Source organism: Camellia sinensis, chromosome 11, assembly GCF_055761805.1.
Source record: "Camellia sinensis isolate YWXY chromosome 11, ASM5576180v1, whole genome shotgun sequence".
NCBI lineage: Eukaryota > Viridiplantae > Streptophyta > Magnoliopsida > Ericales > Theaceae > Camellia > Camellia sinensis.
In genome coordinates, this window is record NC_138971.1 from 14,415,312 (window position 1) to 14,440,272 (window position 24,961).

A 24,961-nucleotide genomic window follows, 5' to 3' on the forward strand; every position below is an offset into this window, starting at 1 on the left:
ATGTGTAAAGAATGGGTGTAATTCTTAGTTCAAAAATTCTGCACAAAATCGCAAACTTTAAAAATCAAGAAACCATATCAAACGGATGAATTTTAATCTGAAATTTTTATAGTAGATCAATTACATATTGAATTGCATATTTGAATTTTTCCATAATTTTTGGGAGTCAAAATCCATATAAATTGAGGTATTCAAATATGTCCAGGAAACCAGTCCGAAACAGTAAATTCGAGAGTGTTGTTCTCTTTGGGTATAAATAAAAAAATTATCAAATTAGTGTTATTAGAACCGGTTACGAGTCTAATTTCTTGCATTTTTTACCTTGCGTTGATTTCTCGTGTACATTAAGAGAACCATCAACCTGTTTGGATATAATAAACTGTAGATAATTATTTTGATAAGAAAATCAAGTGAAACCAATTGGGTTTGAAACTTACGATATATTAGATCATATCTGGAGGTTATTGGAATTTTTCGAATAGCATGGAGTGGGTTTTGTAATTTTCAAAGTTAGTGAATAGGTTGGGAAGGCTTGTTTGAAATTCTGTTTTATCTTAAAGTCACAATTAATTAAGTTTTGACCGGAACCCGTGTCTTGGGTGATTTTAAACCTTGAAGAACATGAACTTAGGTAATATTTAAGAGTAACGGTGAGTTGGGTTGAGCCGTGTTAGTGCGCTTTAGTTAAGGTTACTTAGTTTCTATTTTTTTAGTATTTTTAAATTAGTTGTGGCGTGTAGTTTTTATACTTGGTTTAAGGCACTAGTTGGACTTTTACACTGTTCGATTCAAGGATTATACTATTTCGTTTCAGGTGAGTAGTTTCATACTACATATTTTTATAAATGTTCCCCTACCCTGAACTGTTGGAAAATTAAATTGTTATTTCATGATTAAACTGTTTTGATAAATTATTATATTATCAATTGAATCAAATTATTTCTAAAACATGTGTAAACATGGCATACTATAAACTATTTGTTTTGGTCTCATGTTTATAATGATGAACTACCATGTTTTGCGAAACTGATGTGTATTGATTATTGGGACCATGTGTGTATTTAGTCCAGGGAAATTATTCCACTGTGTGTGGTGACTCTGGCCACTAGGAAACAAATCCGGGTTGGGCCGTGATGACTCTAGTGCTCAACGATTGTAAGGAAAAGACCTTTAAAAACAACTAGGTGACCTTCAATCGGATCGTCTGTGAGAAAAGGCCCAGGTGTCACCCTGAGGATGACTCTTAGTTCGGTATTGGATCTAACAGGGCTTATAGCCTGAGAAATGTGTGGCATATTATTTTTTTTTCTTGGTACCGAGAAAATTATTGGTGTTCATGTTATAATCTGTTTTAAGTGGAAAAATGTCGTTTATCATGTTTTGCAAGACATGAGTATTTTAAGTGTTGAATTGTGGAACCTTCTTTTTGAAACATATTGTATTTACTAAACTGTATGCCAATCTAGTTTCTGTGATATATATCTTACTTTGGAATTGAACCCTGTTTTCAAAACTGTATTTACTATCCATGTTGCTACTCACTGAGCTATCAGCTGACTTAGTTGTTTACCATTTCCAGGTGTTAGAAGGACTTAGAGTGGACTCATGGCATAACGGGGACTCAATTGCATGGACCTCTAGGGCATTTATTTAATTTGTTTTAGGTTGCTTTGTCGAGTTTTGTGCATACATTGTGGTTAGGTTTTATTTAGAATTATTTTATTTTATTTAGAATTATTTGTTTTAGGTTGGGTTTTATTTAGAATTATTTAATTTTGTGGGTGGTTTGTGTCCCATTTAGTATATATATATTTTTAGGAAGTTGGTTATGACTTGTTTTTCACTTGTGGTATGTCACTGGATTGAGTGTTGATTTATTTATTTCTGGGCTATCATCACATTTATTCATTATGGTTTTGGATTCATGTTTAGGCTTACGTGTGCCTTGGGCTATGTCCCTGTGGGCCACAGCCGGTCATGCCCGAATTTGGGGTGTGACAATAAAACTTCTGAGAGTTAGTATTCTTCGCTCAAGTGGTCACTTTGTGTGCTCGAGCGGTCCCACTTATTGTGTTTGGTCGCTCGAGCAACACTTCTTGTCCTCGAGCGGTCTGCGCATATATCAGTCTATAAAGTCACCTTTTTGGCTAACTTTTTCATTTCTCTCTCTCTCTCTCTCTAAACATTTCAAAAATCCTAAGTTGAGACTCTCTCTCTCTCTAGAACTCACCTTCTCTCTACAAATACACCTAGATCCGTTGATTTCTCCATCCTAGTCTCTTTGACAAAAAGGTAGAGCACTCTGAGAGTTTTCTTTTGATCGGAACAAAGTTAGGTTTCGGCATTGTTGAAATTTCATCACTCTCTCTCTCTTGCCTTCTAGCTTTAAGGTAGGGATATCTTTGTACTTTCTTATGATTATTAACTTAGTTATTTGTGTTTTTGAAACAACATTGTGATTTGGAGATTTTTGGACAAACCTAGGGTTTTGGGTTAAAATCAAAAGGAGGGGTTTTCAAATAAATTGTTAAAAATGATTGAGGAAATGTATTTATTGTGGAGTTATGAGAAAAGATGAATTTTTATCCCTGGGATTGATTTATAAAGAAAAAGGGGATTTTGCTCTAAATTTATCGAATGCTGGTTTTGTATAGATAAATGGAATTGATGTTGGATTTGTGAAATTGGTTTGACGTTGATGAGGATGACGGAGTTGGATATGTATTATCACTTCCATCTTGAGATTTTGGAAACTATAATCGTATTGGAAATTTATTTATTTGTGTAGAGATATCTATTTTGGGCTATCGGTAAAGGATAGCTATGATTGTTGTAGCAATTGCATGAGAACTAGAAGAATTGAAACTAATTTCTCATCTATTTGCATTGGGCATTGTTGCATATTTAACACATTGAAAATGTCTATTGTTTTGAGAAAAAAATAGTGAATACCTTGGCGAATATGGGTAGGGGTGTGGTTATAGTATTATGTTGGCCTATGTGTCCTTGGTGAAAGTCCAAAAACCTGAGCGGTTAGGTGCTGAGCCTTCCGATTTATACCGGTAAAAATGATAATTGGAAGTGCTTGTATAGCTTGCTTGCAGACATGTACCTAGGGATTCCCCGAGTTGTATTCACAGTCCTGTTTTCTATTGTAAAGGAAATGATTTCTTGAATTGTGATATAGACTTGACATTGCATGGTTTTGAAAGGAGATATATAATGTTTTCGGCACGAACATTGCACATGCATTCACCTTATATCTTTGTTAAGATTCATAAACTGTGTTAAAGTATTTCTGCTGGGCTTTGGTTTACCCTATGTTGGAAAACCATTTTCAGGTACTGATGATATGCCTCCACCAAGAACATAGCTTGGAAGGAACTTGGAGCTTAAGGCTTTTTTTTGTTTATTTGTTGTATTTCTTTCTATACAAGCCTAGGGCTTTAACTGTATTGAGCTTAAACTCACTTTTGTTGAAACCAAGCATTGTCTTGGAATGTTGTAGCATTTAAGGCATTTTATTACCTGTTTAGCTTAGATTTCATATTTTTTGTCTATAACACATGTTATAGATTTAGGGTTAGGACTCATGAATATATAACTACATGTGTTATCTTTTGTACATTAGAGATCATATGAAATAGAAGAGCATTATATTCTGTATTGTATCGTTATTTTGTTATTATCATAAGATGGTTTTATTGCTAGTTATTTCGAGGTGTTACATTTCCAATGTAATCTTTGTATTTAAGTGTGACGTTGGGTGTTTTTGTTACAAGTTCTACGGAGGTAACATTTTGTACTACTCTTTCAAGATGTTGCTCACAACAAAGAAGCAGGTTAAGGTTCCTAATTGATTCTATAATTCAAAAATTTATATCATACCTTGAATACACTACTGATTAATTCAGAAATGTTCAGTACATCTCTCTCTCTATATATATATATATATATATTTGATGTTCTATTTGTTTAATCAGTGCAGATCTTGTCCAGATCTAGATCTGTTGACTCTTCGTCATCCAGATCCATCGTTAAACAAATCTATTGACTCTTCATTTGTTGAAAAAATCTCATCTCTTTCTCTCTTGATCTTTTTTTTTCTTTTATTTTTTATGTAAGTTTAGATCTGTTGTTGTTGTTGTTGTTGTTGATTAGTGTAATGGTCTCTAAACTTTTCTTTTTATTTTTATTTTTTATGAATTTGTGGTGCAACAGATAAAAAAAATTAAACAAATAATAAAATTTGGATGGATAGATTAAAACAGATAAGTGAAAAAATTGAACATATAAGAAATGTCAGCAGATATATATTCCAACATATAGATAAGTTAAAAATAAGAATTTCAGCTCGCACACATACACACAATGAAAGAGAAAACAGAGGTGTAAAAATTCAATAGATTAGGGGTAGATTTCAATAAATAGCAAAATTTAAAATAGATAAGGGGAATAAAAAATTAAACACATAAGGTAAAAAAATTGAACACAGAGAAAAAAATTTGAATGAATAGGGAAAAAATTTGAACAGATAGGAAAATTTTTGAATAGATAGGGAAAAATTTTGAATAGGCAGTGAACGAACGTCAGCACATAAATTAAGGGTTAAAATTATAAACAAAATGTCATCCAAAACCAAGAAAGGGACTTTTCATCAAACTATTTCACAAATGGTAGATTTCTCACCAATAAAAAATATCCACTAAACCTAATACCTTATACCCTCCTTAGTTTGGACTTTTCAATAATTATTCCAATAAAATTTGAGTAATGACAATGGATCTACCTTGATTTAACTCAAAATTTAAATAAAATTCAATTTAATATAAATATGAGTAAAGGAAATTTTAAAGACTTTTTATTCAAATTTAAGTTTGAGTCAAGATTTGAGCGAAAAGTTATTATGATATATGATTTTTGGCTATTATGATAGCGTTATCTATTATAATATTCAATTTTGTCACAAATAATTATAAGAGTTGAATTTGAAATCTCGCAGGACAAAAATTGTTACACAATCACTAGGTTAAATGTCTTGCTTAGAACTGTTGTTAATTATAATCTATTATGGTCAATAACATATATTTGCTTTTTAGATTCAATTATACAAAGTTTTTTATTTTATTATCAATCAATAAAAAAAGTAATTATAAATATAAAAAGGGCTAGGCGTCTCTCCATTCCGTGACCAGACTGGAGGGTGTTGTTGAGCAGGTGGAGGCTCACCACGGATCTCATCTCGATAATCTGGACCGTTCAATGTGTGGAACTCATCGAGTACTATATGCCTGTATAAAATCACGTTGATCGGATATTAATAACTATCTTATCGAAATTCATGTTTGGACAATACGTATACATGTATGTCATATTTTATTTATATGATTACAAAAGTAATTGGAATTCATGTTAATGTTTGGACAATGATGGACATTAGTTGTAATAGTTATTGTGCTCTCACTTGTGGTTTTTCCCTGTACAAAGGTTAATGAACACATTTTATGCGTATGTGATGGTCCAGTAGTGGCTTTAGTACATATTAGAAGATCGTACTATATATGCACAAGGCACCGGCTTATAACATGGCATATCATGTACTCAATCAATCCAAATGTTAAAGACACTTTGTTCGTTGTTCAGATCAGAGACATGATTATTTAGGACTTACTGTTTTGACCAAATGCTGGTTATGATGGTTTGAACACTAGTATACACAAGACAAGAACACAAGATATGGTTAAAGTCAATCCGATTGATAGGGTTCTCAAATTGAGGCAATTGACTGACTAGTTTGTCCCTCTTTTTCTTATGAGGAAATTGCTTTGCATGATGACCCTTTCATTTGCAAATATAACAGTGGTTTGGCTTCCTTCAACCCCGAGCTTTTTTCTTTCTTAAATACTGCCATTTTGCATCTCCCAGAGTAAGAGACATTGAAGTCTGGTTTTCTTGATCATTTACATTTTTTCTGGAATAGAGACAAAACAATGGCACCAGTGGCGATACTCAAAGCAGCAAGGGCACCCATCTTCGACTTGCCATTTTCCTCCACTTTGCTATGATCGGCTTCCTTTTCATCAGCATTTGTATTGCTACTGAAAAAAGCAGCCAGGGCACCCATCTTCGACTTGCCATTTTCCTCCACTTTGTTATGATCGGCCTTTTCATCAGCATTTGTATTGTTAAGAACGAACAGCTGGTTCAAGAATGTTTCCAGCCTCGACCTTCTCAAGTGCAGCCTTTTCAAAAGTTGCGCAATTGTTGAAATGTTTTCCTTTAGTTCCCTTTCCCTGAAAGATTAATAATAAAAAAATCCGATAGTTGTGCATACCATAATATGAAAATGGTTACAATCTATGTAACACAAGCATGATCACATGGCAAGATCGATTTAAAAAAAAATACAGGACACGATATGATTAAGGCCTATGTAAAGCATGATGCAGTAAAATGTAAATTTTATTGCTGTAACGTCAACAAGTTGCTAAAAGAGGACAATATTACAAGAATAAATCTTATCATACGATGCAGAGTTACAATGTCAAAATGAATTAATAGAACGATCATGTCCTACTAGAATTAAAAACTATGGGGAAATGAATGGCATAATTCATATTAGAGTGAAGCAAATTATGCCCATTTCAAATGAAACTATAAACAAACCACATGCAAATATTTATCCATAAATGCTAAATAAATAAATTGATAAATATTTATGAATATAAGTAAATCTAGGAGGGCTTTAAAAAATGAAAAGTTACATTTTCACCGACCTCATATCCAGTGCAGAAGACAGCTGCTTCAATTCATCAAGCATGCAGTTTGCTTCAACAAGAAGCTTTCCATCCTCATCACCCCAAGTCTTCTTCTCAAAGGCTTTAAACAAAGCAGCAGGTACAAAGTTTATACCATTCTCTACCTCCACCTAAAAGAGATATACAAGGAAAATAAAAAATAAAAAAATCAAATTTAGATCCAAATCCTTTAACATTCAATAATGTCAATCAATTTGGCATTTACCTTTAACTTCGAGGCACTAGACACAAATTTTGTGACGTTTCCATCTCCTACGTTCTCCACTGACATTAGAGCATCAGATATTTGCACAAAGAGTCCAAAGTACATTTGCACATCGCCTTCCTTTATATTCTGACTGTTCATCTTGTGATCTGCCATGGCAGCAAAATTTGGAGGTGGAGCCTTAGATGTCTTCCCCTGATTGTGATTAGCTCTATCCACTTCAACCGCTACAGTTTGACCTCGAGGAGCTTTGTTGTTAATAGAAAACAACAATCTCATGATGCCCTCTCTGCTCTGGGAAACTCTCATGTCGACAAAAATGGCATCAGGACATGAAAATGTTGAACAATTTTCTCCCAAGCTCGCTATAACAAGAGGATTCCCAATCTTCTTGCACGCTTCTGCAAGTACATTTACATCTATTTTCACATGATTATGTCTCCTCCCCCTAAGGACATCATAGAATTCTGACGGTAGCCCCTTAGTAATATCACTCCTCCCCATCAAATCAACAAGTAAATCAAGATACTTTCCAGTTCCACAGTTCACACAAAGCAAGCACAATGTAACCATCAATCTCAACAACAGCAGTGGATAGTAATGATTGAAATTGATATGAGATTTTTTAATCCATTCTGCTGTATCTTGCTGCTTGTACAAGAAATCCTTGATTATGGAAGCCACAAAATCATAAATGCAGCTCATAGAAAATCGATTGTCAGTTACTAAATTAGCAGTTCTGACGGTATTTGATTGCTCGCAAATAAGCCATTCAACAAATGAAGATTTTGTGGTGAGAAGGAATCCCTGAAAGCCAGATGCAAATATCAAAAGTCGCTCTATGAGATACAAGAAACAACTAGGTGATATATAGTCAGCTTGTCTCCAGTTGGCATTATAATAAGTATCTTTCAAAGCATCGTAGAACTTGTATACACAATACACCGCTCTTGGAGCGTCACAAGAATTGCCTGATGCAGATTCCTGCACAATTTCTGAATTTATGTTTCCACTTAGCTCCTTAATGAATCTGCCCCAAGGTGAATTCTTTTCAAAACTTTTTGCAATCTTCTTGTATAGTTCATCAGTTGGCTTTCCTGAACCAAGCCATATCATCAAAATCCTCCCAATTTGGCCATAGGTTAGGTCACCCTCGATGTTTTCAAGAATAACCTCCTCAAGAACGTTCCGGGAAAGCACACTCCCTCTTAGAGAAATCATACTCTCTGTTAATGATTCCCGCCAATCTAAAGGAAACACATTCTCAAAGTATGCAGTAGATAAGTTGAGAAAACAAGAGGCATGCTTTGGCAAAAAAGAGTTTGCTGACTCAAAGATATAAACGAGAGGCATGCTTTGGCAAAAAACAGACATTGAATTTGTAATTGCAAACTTATAAAGTGCCTTGAGAGTTTCCAACACCTTCATACCAACAGAAAGCAATTCTGAGCGCCAATGAGTTTGAGCGGCTGAAACAAAATGCCGTGCATCAGCAGAAACCAACTTTCCATTTCTCCGAAGAAATCTGTCATCAATTTCTCTCACCCAAGCAGCATCAGCATTCAGAAAAAGGAAACTGGTATTAACTTTATTCAACTGTCTCTTCTGCACACCAAAGTAATTCAAACAGAAGTCTCCATAGCTATAATATTCATCAGCATCATGAGTTTCAAGACAAGCTAGGTACTTGAAGATATACGCAATCTTCTCTTTCCAAAGATTCCAAAAGCAAGTCAGCGTTGCAACAGACATCCGGTTATGTGAAATGCTTTCTTGTGAATGCTTCATCAAATCCACTACTAATTCATATTCCCAATCATACTTTGAGGTACTTAGCTGCAGATGAATATCCAGAATTTTTCTTATGGATAAGATTTCACCTCTGAGGCTTTTATTACCACGGGAAGCGTTCAAATACTGACTCAACTGGAACAAGTTAGATTGTTCAGTTGATAAAATGTTAGCCTCGGTGCAAACAAACTCATAGAAGATGTCTGAATCTTTCTTTGCAAATGACTTGGCTTTAGCTAAAATCTCCTCCTTTTGCAAAAAGCACTTTAGTGGCCAACCTCTGCTTCCGGATGCCCACAGAGAATTGGAGAAAACATACCTTAAAATAAGCTTTGACGCCTCTTTAAAATGTCCAGCCTTCCCAATCAGATCAGCCTTGCGTAGAACATCTCCTCTTAGCTCTGCAACCTTTGCAGCCTCCAAAAAATTTCCCGATTCTTCTTCCATCACTAAAAGCTCATCGAGGCAATCCAAAGACTTCAAGAAGTTGCGAACTGAATTCATCGAGTGAAAAGCTCTCACAAATTTCATCATGGATCTATTATCTTTCAGTTCATAGTAATTAAGTGCGCAACTCTCAAGGAACTGTTGTTCAATTTTGTTGATTTCTTCAGTTCTTTTGACCATCATACCATTGTCGCTACGGGCATCTTGTTTCCAGCATTGAATGTATTGTAAACCCATGTTGAAAAGTTTTCCTTTGGTGCAAACAGACAAGCACTCTGAAAAATATTTTCCACGGGCATACACTTCAGCTGCAAGTTGATAACTACCAGCCAGAGAGAAACATTCCCCGGCTTTGTTCAGCTCAGTTTCCCCATACTTATCCAAATAAATTCTTCCTGCAAAGTTAAAAAAATTACAACCTAGATGTCAAAACTTTGTTAACCCAAAAGTGCATTTAAACTTTAAAATTAAATGTTGGGGACTAGGAAAATACAACTAGAACGACAAAACAAGATGAAGACAAACTAAAGCAGGCAAATAATGCTGTTGTAAATTGTCTGGAAGTATTCCAGCTTTAGAAATGAGTTAGCACTGTTCTAGTCAGCTAGAAGGACAATCGGTTAGCCCAAATTTTTCCGCCTTGGAAAGAGTTTTCAAAAGTGAGTGTGGAAATAATTTTTGAAAACTCTAAACAAACAAAACACTCAAAACAATGGGTGAAAATATGTTTGGAGAAGCTAACCAACTACAGCCTAAATTATTGGAAAATGATATTCACACTCCACATTAGCCACCATATTTGGCCATGTAAAAATATCCGCTTATGCAAAACAAAATATATTAATTTGCAAGTGCACACAAACAGAGAAAAAAAGAAAATTACTTAAAAAAAGAAGAAAAAAAAGAAGCTATCATTCAAACATTCTGTCCAGTGATCTTGTTGTGTATAACATAATAAAAAAATTTTCATATTGGTAAGAAAGGTAAACCCTAAACCCTAAAATAATTTTAAAGATAAAAAATTCATCAGTTAGCTGCTTATCAAAAACAATAATTAGGGTATAAATTTTTGGGAAAAAATAAATTAGGGCATGCATTTCATGACACAAAGGGTTATGCATTTGTGATTCTCCTTTGAAAGGAATCTACCCATTGTCCCAACATGTACTAGTATAGTATAGGTCAAATTATCTGATTAGTTAAAGGTCACGATTGGTCTGTATTTTTCAAGGGAAGTACCATCTTATGAAATCTAAAAATCATAAGCCACTAAATAGTGTTAAGTTGCATAAACAGTTCATATTGCAAACAATATTTTCAAATTAACAAAAAAATTAATTGAAAAACAAATGAACAGAAAACAATACCTGCTCTTTCATACTCCCCCGAGTCACAAAAACATTCAGCAGCTGACTTAGCCATACCAATAGAATCAAATAACTCAGCAGCTTCCCTAAGAACCGTGCAAGCCCCTTCAGGATTTGAACCACACATACGATCTGCATTTGCTCTAAGGCCGGAAGCCTTGGCCCTTTTTCCCCACATCGTGTCTCCAGCCCTTTCAAAGCACAGCGTTGCCCTCTCATAGTTATTCTCATGATAGAGCTAAAGAACACAAAAACAATACATGTGTAAGAAAAATCATGATATGATTTTAAAAAGAAAAACAGTGTGCTAAAATTAATATATGGAGCAATCAAGCAGACCTTGATACCCCGTTTCTTCCACTCTTCTGGGCTACTTGCAACTTGCATTGCCTGTGCAAGTGAATTGTCCAATTTCCTTACTTGGACAAGGCACAACTTCTTCCAGTAGTCAAACATAGGCTTTGAGAGCTCCTCAGCATTCTCACAAATCCACAACCTTTGCCTCGTGCGAGTAATTGCCACATATAGTTGCTTCAGTTCAGAACACAAGACATTATGTCTTGCCTCATCAAATTTCGGATAGGACCTGCAAGTATCATCAAGCATTTCTTGTTCTTCCATAAATTCATATATTACTCTCCATTGATTTTTCAGAGGCGACGAGCCAAAAAAGTTGTACAATAACACATCCTATAAATGATAAGAAATGAATCAAATAAGTAAAATATGAAAGATATATAAAAAGAAGAGACAAATAAATAACATATAAATTCAAACTAATAGCCACCTGAAACTCTAGGCCCTTACATTCCACAATAGTCAAAACAAGTGCCTGCTTTCCAACATAGTTAGATATTTCCTTCCTGGCACAATCATCTCGTACTAATATGACCTGCTCGGCGCCAAAGCCAATTATGTCCCCACTGACATTTCCACTCTTTCCAAAAATAGTTACAATTGCATTTTCATCATTTCCAGACTCAAGAAGAACCGGAGCTTCACCATATATAAGACTTGTCTCGGGTTCCAAAACATCAATAGAATGACAAAAGTAACGGTAAAGAAGGTTAATGACACTTTGTGCTAACCTAAGCACACCATCATGGGTACGGAAGTTCTGGTGAAGGCCGAAAATCTTTGATAGATATCCTTTCTCCTTTGTTCCAACAAATGCACCGCCTCTTGATTCCATCACGAACTCATTGTAGAATAGAGATCGTATATCCTCGAATCTAAAATCAATTCCCCTTGCAATAGTCTGCGCTGTGTCACCCGCAAAAACAAAGCCCTCGTCCACATTTCGGCAAATATATTTGAAAAGAGAAATTTGTCTCATTGTAAGATCTTGCACTTCATCAATATACACAAAATCCATTTTGTCACCCTCAAGTACTACATTTCTTAGTCGATAATGAAGATCATTCACTAAATCAGCTAAATCATATTCACCCTTTTTCATCTTTGTTTTCTCATAACCCAGAAAGATATCATAAATTTTCTCTCTCTTCTGCTTACTCAAAGTAGATACCCGACCCTCAGACAGGTGGACATAATCCTCTTGACTAAGTCTACCTTCATGAGCCTCACCCACTCCCAATCCACCTTTTATATGAGATATTATCTCAGTAAACACTTTGGAAGGATCGAGCTTCTTTGTTAGCGTAGAATTGAAATGTGGCCAGTACAATGAACAGAACCTCTCATAGTCAACCTCCTTTGTTCTTAAGAAAGTTTCCAAAGCAACTGATCTTGAACCACTAGTTCTACAATGAGAAAGTCTGCTTCCACCAAGGAACCTTTTGAAGTATGAATTGCCCAATGTTCCATCTAGCATCATTAAGAACTTATGAAATGTGATGACAAGAGGGTATTTGTTAGAAGCAATGTCAAGAAAAGAATCTGGGATATCCATAAATTGTGCTGTATCATCCATATCGGTTGAACTGTTTTCCCCAGAAAAATTCCCACCATCAGCAAACCTATACATAAAATAAGGCTCGTAGTTAAGAGAGAGAGGCAAAAAAAGGACTACCCTTAGGCAGTTAACGCAGAAAGAGTAAATGTCATCTTAGGTCAACAATAACAATTAACAGAGATCAAGACAGACCAATTAATGCATTAATTTAGAGATCAATCATACAAACTATAGGAAACCAATTTGATAACATACCCTCCATCCATTGTATGACTGTTAATTTATTTGTATAGTATAAAAACTTCTGAGAACTTTTATAGGACCTGTTGCACACTCAGTCATCTAAAACCAAAGAGTATTCACTTTAGTTTGCTGATCACTAATTTGCAACTAAGACAGTAAAAACAAAATACAAAAAAGTAACAGGTTGCAACAACCCCATAATTGAGCATCTTACACACCTTTTCAGCCCAGAAACACGTTGTTTGATAGCATAACACAGTTTCGAACTGACTGTGACAAAAAGTTGGCGCAAGACACTATCCTTAATCTCTACAACGCAGTCACCAACATCGTTCCTCTGGCTCACATCTGTACTAGTACTGGTCTCATCTGCATAAATTCCTTTTGAAGCAATATGGTGGTGTTGCTCCCTCTGAAACAATTTCATTGTCAAAACTGTGGTTTTACCGGTTCCTGACCGTCCAAGTATAAATGTGCTTCTAGGGAACAAGATAATCTCTAATTCCTGGTCTGTTACTTCAAAAGGTAGGTCCAATTCTTTACCATCGCGGTCAGAAAGTATGTGGCTCACCATACCAGACGATAAGGAGTAGAATTTCATCAACAACAGGCTCTCACTAATCTTTGAATTCTCAACATAACTCCTACCATCAACAGCACCGCCACTTGACTCATTCCCATGTACATGGTTGTCAAGTTTCTTGAACTGGACAATGTCAAAAGTCACCCAACTCTTTGGAACTTCCAAATAACTGAACACAAAAAACCAATCAAGAAAGTTAATTAAACTTTGAAATTCAAATACATAATATATATAATATATTTCATTATGTTCACGTTTAGGAAAAACACAAACATACCCTTCGAAGCATTTCTGCTTACAGTGATCGATATATTCATCGGTGTACATAGCAAATACACCATCAAGGCGTTTAACCAATTTTGGGATCTCTTCCAAAGGCAATATATCCCAAACCTTCAAAACTTGTTTGTAAATCGAATCCTTTACAATGTCAATGGTGCAAACAACATAGAGCCCGTCAACCTTGAATTGTTTCAAGATCTGTGCAGAGCTCATACAAACTGAGTCCACATTTTTCTTTTTAGGTCGCCAACCACTGGAAAGCTTCCGTAATAGGTTCATAACTAACTTTTTAATACAGGGTGAAGTTAGTTTTCCAAATGATTTTCTGAAGTCATCGCTGAAACAAACCTGGGGTGAACCAATGGGGAAAAAAATGTCAAATCAAATTACGTGCATTGTAAAGATTAAAAGTTTTGTGATTTTAGAGATAGATAGAAGGATAATAACATCATTTAATCACAAGAAGTTAAATACCTTCCATTTTGCACTTTTGAAAAGTATACTATCCTTATTGAGCAAATCATCCATTTGATCAAGCTCTTTCTTGACATCTATTATTGCTTTGGCCAAATCTTTATCTAAATCAGCATCAAAGAAACATTGGCGATGCCTAGCATCACGGACTATCGCTTCCCAAACAGATTCACTACTAGCTAGTGTCTTTTCATTTCCCAAAATCCAAAGACAGTGCCTGGAAAGGAATCAAAGGACATGAATATTCAACATCTTAAAGCAAAAAAATTAAGAAGTGAACTTAAGAGGGAGTCTGTTTGAATCAATACTGAGCTCTTGTCAATGCAACATTAGTTCTCTGGGAACTGGACATGAAGCCAACAAATCCACCTTTATTTGATCTTACAGTAGAAATTATTATGACATCTGCCTCTCCACCTTGAAATCCATCAACTGACTTCACCTTCACTGTGAATCCCTCGAGGTCGTCATATTTTTGTTCAATTCTGTCTTTGATAGCCACAACTTGAGCAGCGTAGGGAGATATCACACCAATGCTAAGCTTCTTTTTGTAGCCTTCCCATGCTGTACACAACATCAACCAATAAAAAAGAAAAACAAAGCAAATCATTTAGGATGTGAAAATAAGAAGTTCTACAATTTTAATAATTCAACAGAAAGTTAATTTCTCCAATGGTGATGTTTTCAGTTTTTTATTTTCGTTTCTTCATGCTACCTTTGTTTTCTTGTTCTTTTTTTTCCTCTGCGTTTACAGTCTGTTGAGTTATAGCCCTCTACAAAAGAGTGAAGGAAAATGGTGCGAATACAACATTTGATAAAAGTGCTTCAGTACTGTTTGGTAATGTTTTTGAAAACTGCCTTGTGTTATTGAAAATAGAAAAATGAAAACAACGCAGAAATGCATATCAAAGTACTTTTTCTTTTTGATAAGTAGAAAGAAGATTTTATTTCAAAAAGGCATTAAATGTTTCTGAAAACTGCCTCGAGTTCTTGAAAAAAGAACAATGAAAGCAACGCAGAATGCATATCAAATTACTTTTTCTTTTAGATAAGTAGAAAAAAAAAAAAAAAATTCGAAAAGGCATCAAGGGAATGCCAACAAATTCAAGGACCAAGAAAACCAAAGATCTCTATACACCTATGGTTTCTAATTTCATAACAAATAGGTCCTTTTATTAATAAATCATTAAGTTAATTAACAATTTTTAATAATTTTAAAATTTCATTTCAATTAATAATTCAGATAATTTTTTTATTGTATAGGTGAACAGTTAGAAATTTCACTTTTTCAATTAATTCTTTTAAATAAAAAATTCTGACAGGAAGGTATTTGTAATTTTTTAAACCCCAGGGGGCAATTCATATTTTAAGTAAATCTTAAAGGATGTAGTTGTAATTTACCAAAAAAATAAGACACATGCAGTAAACCTTTCTGTAAAGTATAGTACATATCAAAACAACAAAGTCAAAATACAGGTGCGATTAAATCCCACTTGACATACCTTTGTATAATTTCTGCACTATCTTCACAACAACAGCAACCTCTACCCAATTTCTCCGGCTACGCCCAACATCATCAACTTCTTCTTTACCACCAACTACATTTATGAAAGAATAGGGACCAAACATTGGCTCTGAAAGATAGTGTCTTTCATAACTTTTCTTCATAACATATGGTGCATCCATGATTTGGTTGGAATAGAACTTTGAATTTGGGAAGGAACTTATTGATGGATGCATCCTGTACTGCATGTTTAGAAGGTGCTTCGAATGACCCAACGAACTCAACCTTTCGAACAAGCTTCTTCCAAATCCAGCTTCACTCGAAACCTATCAATCCACATAATGTTCAATGCCTGAAAAATGAATCATTGCCTATTTAAATTTGTAGGGTAATAAGGCCAATAGCATTAACTTACATTACTAATAACCGTTGCTGGTAATTGGCACTCATCGCCAACGAGAATGGCATGTCTCAGACCGGGAAGTTGAAGGGGTATTGTCGATTCAGACTCCTTCAATTGAGCAGCTTCATCAATAACCAGCAAGTTCAATGGCTCCATTCCCACTGAATATAGCTTGTATGAACTAGAAGCAGTGCACAAAATTAAGGAAGCCGTTTGAAAACAGAAGTCCTTAATTGAACCTTCGCCCATAACACTTGGCAGGTCAAGGTCTTCAAAAGAATGTTTAAGAGATTTTAAAACAGAAAGACACTTGCTCCTTGTGTATATCAGAGATTGTGTATTCGAATCGTCAATTGGATATTGGTGCGAAAAAATATCCTCAAGTTCATCAGAAACAACACTCTCTTGAAGCAACAAACTTTTCAAATAATCAAGCAAATCAATGAGAGTTACCATTTTCTGGAAATTATGTTCCAAAATGTAACTTCTTGATAAATGAGTACCGAATCTAAACATACATTTTCTCAGCATTTTTTCAGTAGATTTAAATCTGGCTCTCACAAACTCAAGAAATGATTTGAATTCTTCCTTATCGACTTCCTCTTGATTGCTGTGTTCTTTTTCTATGATCTTTTGATTTTCCACGAAAACATGGTATTGAGAAACACAATCTTCAAGCAACTCTATCATGGAAGTAAAACAATGCCTCCAGCCAGACGCTGGTGCCAAACACTTCTTAAGTTTTTTAACACGATAGTCCAGATAGATATCTTCAATGTCAGAATCCATTTTCAGCCGATCCTTATTCCCAAACAAGAGAATATCTCCCAAAGAACAAAATAAAGCATCCTTTGCAGATTCCCTCACCAACCGTAACACCCTCGAAGCCATTTCATTTATAGCTACATTTGTAGGAGAACAAGTAAGAGTCCGGCAATTCATCCTCAAAAGAGCAAAAAGCATAACACTGACAGTTTTAGTTTTCCCCGTCCCTGGTGGGCCCCATATAAGTTTTGCAGTAGGCTTGTGATTACATTCCATTCTAAGAAGAGCAGCCAAGACTGCCTCTGTTTGGGATTCATTCAGCATAGATAGTAGACTTGTACCAAATCTTTCGGTCAATTGGTACCTACTATGGACACAACAAAGTTCGCAATCCTCCTGAACCTGTTTTTCACAGTTAACGTCAATAAGATCCACCAAAAGTGACGTATATATTTTACTCATAGAATTCATTAAATTATGCTGAGTGATACCCAAAAAACAATTTACGTTTTCAAATGCACGTTCAAAAAGACAGTGCATTTTCATTTCAAAAAGAAGAATTTAACAATATAAAAGCAATTCCAAAATTTTTCCGATATAATTTCGTAAGAGTTTCCTACCGGAAGAGTTTTTGCATGATCAAATATAAAACAAATAGGCCATAATGCTTCTAGAATTGTGTTTTTACATCATTAATTTGCAACAATATTTTATTGGATGTCTATATAAATGGTGTTATATTTAGTAGTCTTGTAAAGTCTAGTAGTGTGATTTATACAACCCTCCAACTATTATTGTACCACATTTCAGTGCATGTGGTGAACCTCGTTTTCGTCCCCATTCCTCGTACCAGAACGGTTTGCATTCCAGTTAACAGAGTCCAAATGAAAAGACACAAAACATAGGATGCAAAATGTTTACTAGCATTAACTTCGTATACACAAGGTACGATCATCTTAAAAATTAAAAACAAGGACATGAAACTCAAACAAAACAATTGCATGCATAATAATCTTTCGTCACAATTCTGACCTCAGAATCAGCCGAAAGAACTTCCTCAATGATCTTCAGATTTCCAAACTTATGTAGCGCACTCCATATTCTTCTGTTTGTAGTTATATTTCTCAAGAAAACCACAAAAAGTGATTGCCGCATTCTACCTTTGAATTCAATGGCTCTCAATGCTTTGACTTTAAAAAAAGTGGATGAATTATTACCTCCTCCAATCTCATCCTCTGTCTCGTCCTCTGTGATATTAGTGACTGTTGCAAAAGTCCACGTCCTTCCACCCTCTTGTAAATCAGATACAGTTTCGGGTTTTGCATCCGAAACTATAAAAACATCTCCGGGCAAGGTTTTGTAAGGATCCTTGCCAAGGTCACTAAATCTGTTTCTCCAGTAATCAACCTTAATATCATAATGCAAAGTTCCATACGGCTTGCACGCATCAAGTGAGATCACTTCAGCAAAAGGTGCTTCATGAATGATCTCAATGCTTGAAGCCAAGTCTGCCCGTGTTTCCTCCAATAAAGGAAAAACGAATGAACCAAAGTAATGCTTGACTGACTGAAATGATTCTGGAATCTTCTCCACCTAAAAATAAAGCAATGAAAGTTTAATGGAGGTGAAATAAAGCAATGAAAGTTTAACGTTAAGTCACCAAAGGCAAAAAAAGTTCAATTAAACAATATTTCTATGTAAAAACCATAATGAAGGCAAGATAATGGTATACCCACATAGGTGTGTGTAAATTAAATGTATAAATTAAAATAAATAATAAAATAAAATAATTCAAAAAATAATTATATAAATTATTTTCCGAATTAAATGCTTACAGAAAATAATGTCGAGACTTGTGTTGGACACAATCTCTTTAAAGTAGATTTCGCCCTCACTCCGGTGCTTCGAGATATAACCGGCGTCTACTTCTCAAGATGCAATGACTAACACTTGATTTGACAGCACTATAAAATCAAGTCTGGCGAACCAAACAATGCTGTAACTCTTTCTCTTTCTTTCCCTAAAAATAAATGTAGAAATAGATACAGGAGCAACAGAGGACAAACAGAAGAAGAAAGGGAAGAAGTTTGAAAATTTCCGAATGCAAAATGAATTGCTGGAGCAGACTTTATATAGGTAGATTGGTGGTTGTTCGAATAGGTACCATACAGATATAAATCTGTTCGTACAAATTGAACAGGTTTGGTTTTGAATTTCAACAGGTAGAAAATCTGTTTGGATGAAGGGCTTTGTTTGGCTGAGAGAAAATAAACTGTACAGATTTAATTTGAATTTTGAAATAGAAATTCAAAATTAAATAAATAAAATGCAAATGTTTTTGGCCCAAAAAGATAAGTATTAGGCCGGACAAATCCAACTCAATCCTCACACCACGCACCCAAGCACAGGCCTAGTCTGCCCGACCGACGACGACGCACAGGGTTTTAATTTTGGGTCCAATGGGTCTAACCCACTTCACCCATACACAAACTTAGGTACCTCTTGGGGTTCATCCCAAGTATCCCAAGCTAAGGTATATAAACTCATTCAAAACCTCAAGCCTTTCCAATGTGGGACAAGCACATTTCACAAATGTGTAGGAAATGCACCAAAAAACTAGTTCCACGAACCCGAAAACGCGTGTTAAATTCTCATTCATCCGGAAATGGTTTTGAGCAACCAAATACATGAATTTATTCACTACGTGGCATTAAACATGAATCCAATTAGAAACTTTAAAAATAACGCTTGGGTCCCACCTTAATTAATGTTCAAAGTTAGCAAAAAATAAGGTTATACAAAAGCAATTTTCCAACACTCCCCCACATGAATGGAATTCACAATAACGGAGATTTAACAAGATGCAGACACAGAAATAATACATTAAGAAGATACACCACATCGAGAAAGGTAGCTTTTGGCTTTAAACCTTCTATAGTGAAAGTCTATCGGACTTACTGATTAACCAGTGGATGCGATACCTTGAACTGTTCAGCTGTTTATGTAAGCCAAGACAATAGACTACACATAGTATATCTGCAGACAGAGTTTGGTTCTTACGGTTGTGTTCATTTTGGCCCTGAACAACGCCTGGTAATTCATGAGTGCTCCAGAGAATTTAGCCTTCTCAATTCTCACAGAACTGGCCCAATTCACACTCATATAGGTGATTTCTTATTAAGAGTATCCTGCTATACCTCACTTGGATGTCCAAGCCATAAGAATCATTAAAAGAAAAGCTTATCCTACTAACGCTGTAGGTATCACTCTTCTTATCATAGAAATGGGTAAGAGTAAACCTCCTTAGTGATACATGAAGTTATCCATAATTCGGTTGTCCCTTTGAACCTAGATCTTGGGATCTCCAGTCAACTAGGTTGGGTTGCCATTATGGCGACTTTTAAGTAATAGGCTTTAATCTCATTTCCCTCGATAAATGGTACACTTGCTCTCTGGCTAGCCCTTTAGTCAATGGATCCGCAATATTCTCCTTTGACTTTACATATTCTATGGAAATTATTCCATGTGAGAGCAAATGCCTAACGGTATTATGTCTTCGACGAATGTGTCGAGACTTACTGTTATACATATGATTCTGTGCCCGTCCTATTGCTGCTTCACTATCACAGTGAATGCATATAGCTAGCATAGGTTTAGGCCACATTGGAATGTCTTCTAAGAAATTACAAAGCCATTTTGTTTCTTTTCCTGTTTTGTCTAACGCGATAAACTCAGATTCCATTGTCAACCTTGCTATACATGTCTGCTTGGAGGATTTCCAAGAGATTGCAACACCTCCCAGGGTAAAGGCATATCCACTAGTGGATTTTGAGTCTTTAGTATCTGATATCCAATTTGCATCACTGTACCCCTCGAGTACTGCTGGATATTTGGTATAATGTAAGCCATAATTCTAGGTATGTCTTAGATACCTAAGTACCCTAATTATTGCTTTCCAATGATCGGACCTTAGATTACTCGTGTACCTACTCAATTTGCTTACAGCATAGGCTATATCTAGCCTAGTGCAATTCATTAAGTACATCAAGCTTCCGATTATCTGAGAGTACTCTAATTGTGATGTGCCTGCACCTGTATTTTTTGACGAATGAAGACTAATGTCAACAGGTGTTTTAGCAGGACGGTTGTCATGCTTTCCAAATTTCTCCAGAATCTTCTCAACATAGTGAGACTGAGATAAAGCATATCCTTCAGATGTTCCAGTAATTTTTATTCCTAGAATTACATCTGCTACTCCTAGATCTTTCATGTCAAACTTTTTGTTTAACATTTTCTTTATGGATTTAATCATGTCATTATTACTTCCAATAATGAGCATGTCATCCACATAAAGACAAATTATGACATAGCTTTTTTTGATGCTTTTAACCTAAACGCATTTGTCACATTCGTTTATCTTAAAACCATCCGAAAGCATAGCGTGATCAAAATTTTCATGCCATTGTTTCGGAGCTTGTTTTAATCCATAAATTGACTTGACAAGTTTACAAACCTTTTTCTCTTAGCCAAGAACTTAAAACGTTTATGATTGTTCCATATAGATTTCCTTATCTAACTCGCCATTCAAAAAAGTTGTTTTAACATTCATTTGATGTATTTCCAGATTATATAAAGCTGCAATCGCAATCAACATGCGAATGGATGTCATTTTTGTCACTGGTGAATAGGTGTCAAAATAATCAAGGCCTTCCTTCTGCTTATATCCCTTAATAACAAGCCTAGACTTGTATTTATGTATTGAACCATATGCTTTCATTTTTCTCTTGAATATCCACTTATATCGAAAAGGTTTACACCCTGGTGGAAGATCCACCAGTTCCCAAGTATGATTTTGCAGTATTAATTCAACTTTACTATTCACAACCTCTCTCCACAATGGAGCTTCAGGACTTGACATTACTTCTTTGAAGTTTTGAGACTCATTTTCTAACAGGTATGTCAAAAAATCTGGACCAAATGATTTAGAAATCCTAGCCCTCTTGCTACATCTAGGTTCATTTGATTCATAATCATTGTGGTCTTCACTACTACCTCTAGTAGTATCAAAAGTTCTTTTATTTGAACTTATCTCTTTAGTTTCCTTGCAAGGAAAAATGTGTTCAAAAAATGATGTATTCCTTAACTCAATAATAGTGTTTATATGCATATCAGGATTTTCAGATCTATGAACTAAAAATCTATATGCACTACTATTATTTGCATAACCAATGAACACACAATCAACAGTTTTTGGTCCTATCTTAGTTGTTTTGGGACTAAGGACTACAACCTTGGCCAAACACCCCCACACTTTGAGGTAATTATAAGTAGGTCGTCGACCTTTCCATAATTCATAAGGTGTTTGATTGAGTTTCTTGTGGGGTACCTTGATAAGGATAAAGTTAGTAGACAAAATCACGTTCCCCCATAAGTTCTGACGTAATCCTGAATTAATCAACATGGCATTCATCATCTCTTTAAGAGTTCGATTCTTTCTCTCAGCAACTCCATTTGACTGAGGAGAATAGGGTGTAGTGGTTTGGTGAATGATACCATGTTCAGAACAAAATTCTTCAAATGGTGCATCATACTCACCACCTCCGTCACTCTTCACTATCTTTATAGTTTGCCAAGTTGATTTTCAACCTCAAGTTTATATTGCCTAAAAGCTTTTATGGCTTCATCTTTTCTTCTCAATAAGTAAACATAGCAATATCGAGTGCAATCATCAATAAAAGTAATAAAGTACTTCTTACCTCCTCTAGTTTGAACAAATTTTAAATCACAGATATCTGTGTGAATTAAACTTAGAGGTTCAATATTTCTTTCAACTTTATTAAATGATGCCTTAGTGAGTTTTGCCTCAACACAAATCTCACATTTATGATTAGGATTAAATTCTAAGTTTGGTAAACATTCTAAAGCAACAAGTCTACACAAAGAATTAAAATTAACATGTCCTAAGCTACCATGCCATAAAAAAGAAGACTTAGCAATATAAACAGAAGATGTGTTATTATTATTAAAAGTCAAATTAGGTACAACAGTTATTACATTGAGCTTAAAAAGCCCATCACTCATATAACCTCACCCCACATACATTCCACTCTTTGAGAGTACACTTTATCATATTCAAAGACTAAATTAAACCCATTCTTGATCAACAATGACCTAGAAATCAAATTCTTGCGAATTTCTAGCACATGGAGTACATTGTTAAGAGTGAGTTCTTTCCCCGAGGTCATTTTCAGCACAATCTTTCCTTGTCCTTCTACAATTGATGTAGAGGAGTTTTCCATAAAAAGTTGTTCCCCACTTTCTACTACTTTGTAGGTTGTGAACATCTTTTTATCTACACAGATATAGCGGGTTGCTCCAGTATCCACCCGTCATTCCTTGGGATTGCCCACCAAATTTGCTTCAGAGACTACTACAGCAAGATTGATATCTACCACTCCATCGGAAAGATAAAAATTCTAGGCTATGTTGGCTTTTTGCTTGAACTTCCTCCGTCCTTGCGAACGTGACAATCCTTAGCATGATGTCCATTTTTGCCACACACAAAAAACTTGCCTTTGAACCTCTTATTGAACCCGTTGTTGATCCCTTTGTTGATTTTACTAGTGGATCATTGTTTGGGACCATTGCCATCATGCTTCCGCTTCTTGTTGTTGAACTTTGACCCTTGTTCATATTCCACAACATTTGCTTTTGCCTGCATGACATGGTTTCCTGACTTATTGTCGAAACAACGGTTGTCCTCTTTAATTCGGAGCCGCACTATCAGTTCCTCCAATTTCATCTCCATGCGCTTATGCTTTAGATAATTCTTGAATTCTTTCTAAGATGGTGGCAATTTTTTAATGATTGCCGCAACTTGAAAAGATTCACTGAGAACCATCCCTTCCGCATGTATGCCATGGAAAATTAATTAGAGATCTTGAACCTAGCTAATAACTGTCTTGGAATCCATCATTATAAAATCTAGAAAACAACTGACAACAAATTTCTTTGTACCGGTGTCCTCTGTCTTATACTTATGATCTAGAGATTCCCACAGTTCTTTAGCAGTGCTTTTAACACTACACACATTATACAATGTATTATCCAACCCATTGAGGATATAATTCCGACATAAAAAATCACCATGTTTCCATGCATCGACTGTTGCAACCACTTGCTAATCAGTCTCTCCCTTGTTCAGTGCCGGGGCTTTTTTATGAGTGAAGCGAGCCAAATTCAATGTCGTAAGATAAAACATCATTTTTTGTTGCCATCTTTTAAAATATTTTCCATTGAATTTTTCTGGCTTCTCCCCACGATTTACCAGTATTGTCGGAGTCATCACTGGCACAACAGGTGTGGGGGTTTGAGTAATAACAGTCTCAGTATTGTTAATTTTTGTTGTCATAATTCTGACGAAATAAAAAATAGCCCAATCACAAATTTATATACAAAAGAATTTACACACAAAATAAACAGAATAATATTTTGTAACAAAATTCCAAAGATAAACAACATATTACTACTATGTTATCAAAGAAATCATTAAACAGTATATTACTACTATTTAAGAAATTAAACAGTATATTACTATTATTTAATTTCCCGAAACAAAATATTTGTCTGTCTATTGCAGAAACTAAAAAAATAAATAAATTCTACTTTAAGATTGTTATACCCACATAGGTGTGTGTGTGTAAATTAAATATATAAATTAAAATAAACAATAAAATAAAATAATTTAGAAAATAATTATATAAATTATTTCCCGAATTAAATGCTTACAGAAAATAATGTCAAGACTTGTGTTGGACACAATCTCCTTAAAGTATATTTCGCCCTCGCTCCGGTGCTTTGAGATGTAATCGGTGTTTACTTCCTAGGATGCAACGACTAACACTTGATTTTACAGCACTATAAAATTAAGTTTGGCGAACCAAAAAATGTTGTAACTCTTTCTCTTTCTTGCCCTAAAAATAAATGCAGAAACAGATACAAGAGCAACAGAGGACGAACAAAAGAAAAAAGAGAAGAAGTCTGAAAATTTTCAGATGCAAAATGAATTGCTGGAGCAGACTTTATATAGGCAGATTGGTAGCTGTTCGAACAGGTACCATACAAATATAAATCTGTTCGTACAGATTGAACAGGTTCGGGTTTG

At 35.1% G+C, this 24,961-nt stretch overlaps 1 protein-coding gene across 2 annotated transcripts in view; it reads right to left on the minus strand.

Moving 5' to 3' along the window:
- Positions 1–5,759: 5,759 nt before the first annotated feature.
- LOC114298214 (uncharacterized) overlaps positions 5,760–24,961 on the minus strand; it is a 29,251-nt gene continuing 10,049 nt past the window's right edge. Inside the window, exons 3-16 of one of the 2 annotated variants that reach the window (XM_082893629.1) lie at positions 17,830–18,390; positions 16,045–17,199; positions 15,628–15,955; positions 14,434–14,689; positions 14,126–14,342; positions 13,647–13,999; positions 13,005–13,538; positions 11,416–12,607; positions 10,968–11,318; positions 10,629–10,866; positions 7,024–9,656; positions 6,777–6,928; positions 6,164–6,293; positions 5,760–6,073 (exon numbers count right to left, since the gene is read on the minus strand). In XM_082893629.1, the coding sequence (XP_082749755.1) occupies positions 5,957–6,073; positions 6,164–6,293; positions 6,777–6,928; positions 7,024–9,656; positions 10,629–10,866; positions 10,968–11,318; positions 11,416–12,607; positions 13,005–13,538; positions 13,647–13,999; positions 14,126–14,342; positions 14,434–14,689; positions 15,628–15,955; positions 16,045–17,199; positions 17,830–18,390 (8,217 nt within the window). In that variant the 3' untranslated portion in view covers positions 5,760–5,956. Of the gene's footprint in view, positions 6,294–6,776; positions 6,929–7,023; positions 9,657–10,628; positions 10,867–10,967; positions 11,319–11,415; positions 12,608–13,004; positions 13,539–13,646; positions 14,000–14,125; positions 14,343–14,433; positions 14,690–15,627; positions 15,956–16,044; positions 17,200–17,829; positions 18,391–24,961 lie in introns of both variants that reach the window. The other variant, XM_082893628.1, reaches the window with a different exon arrangement.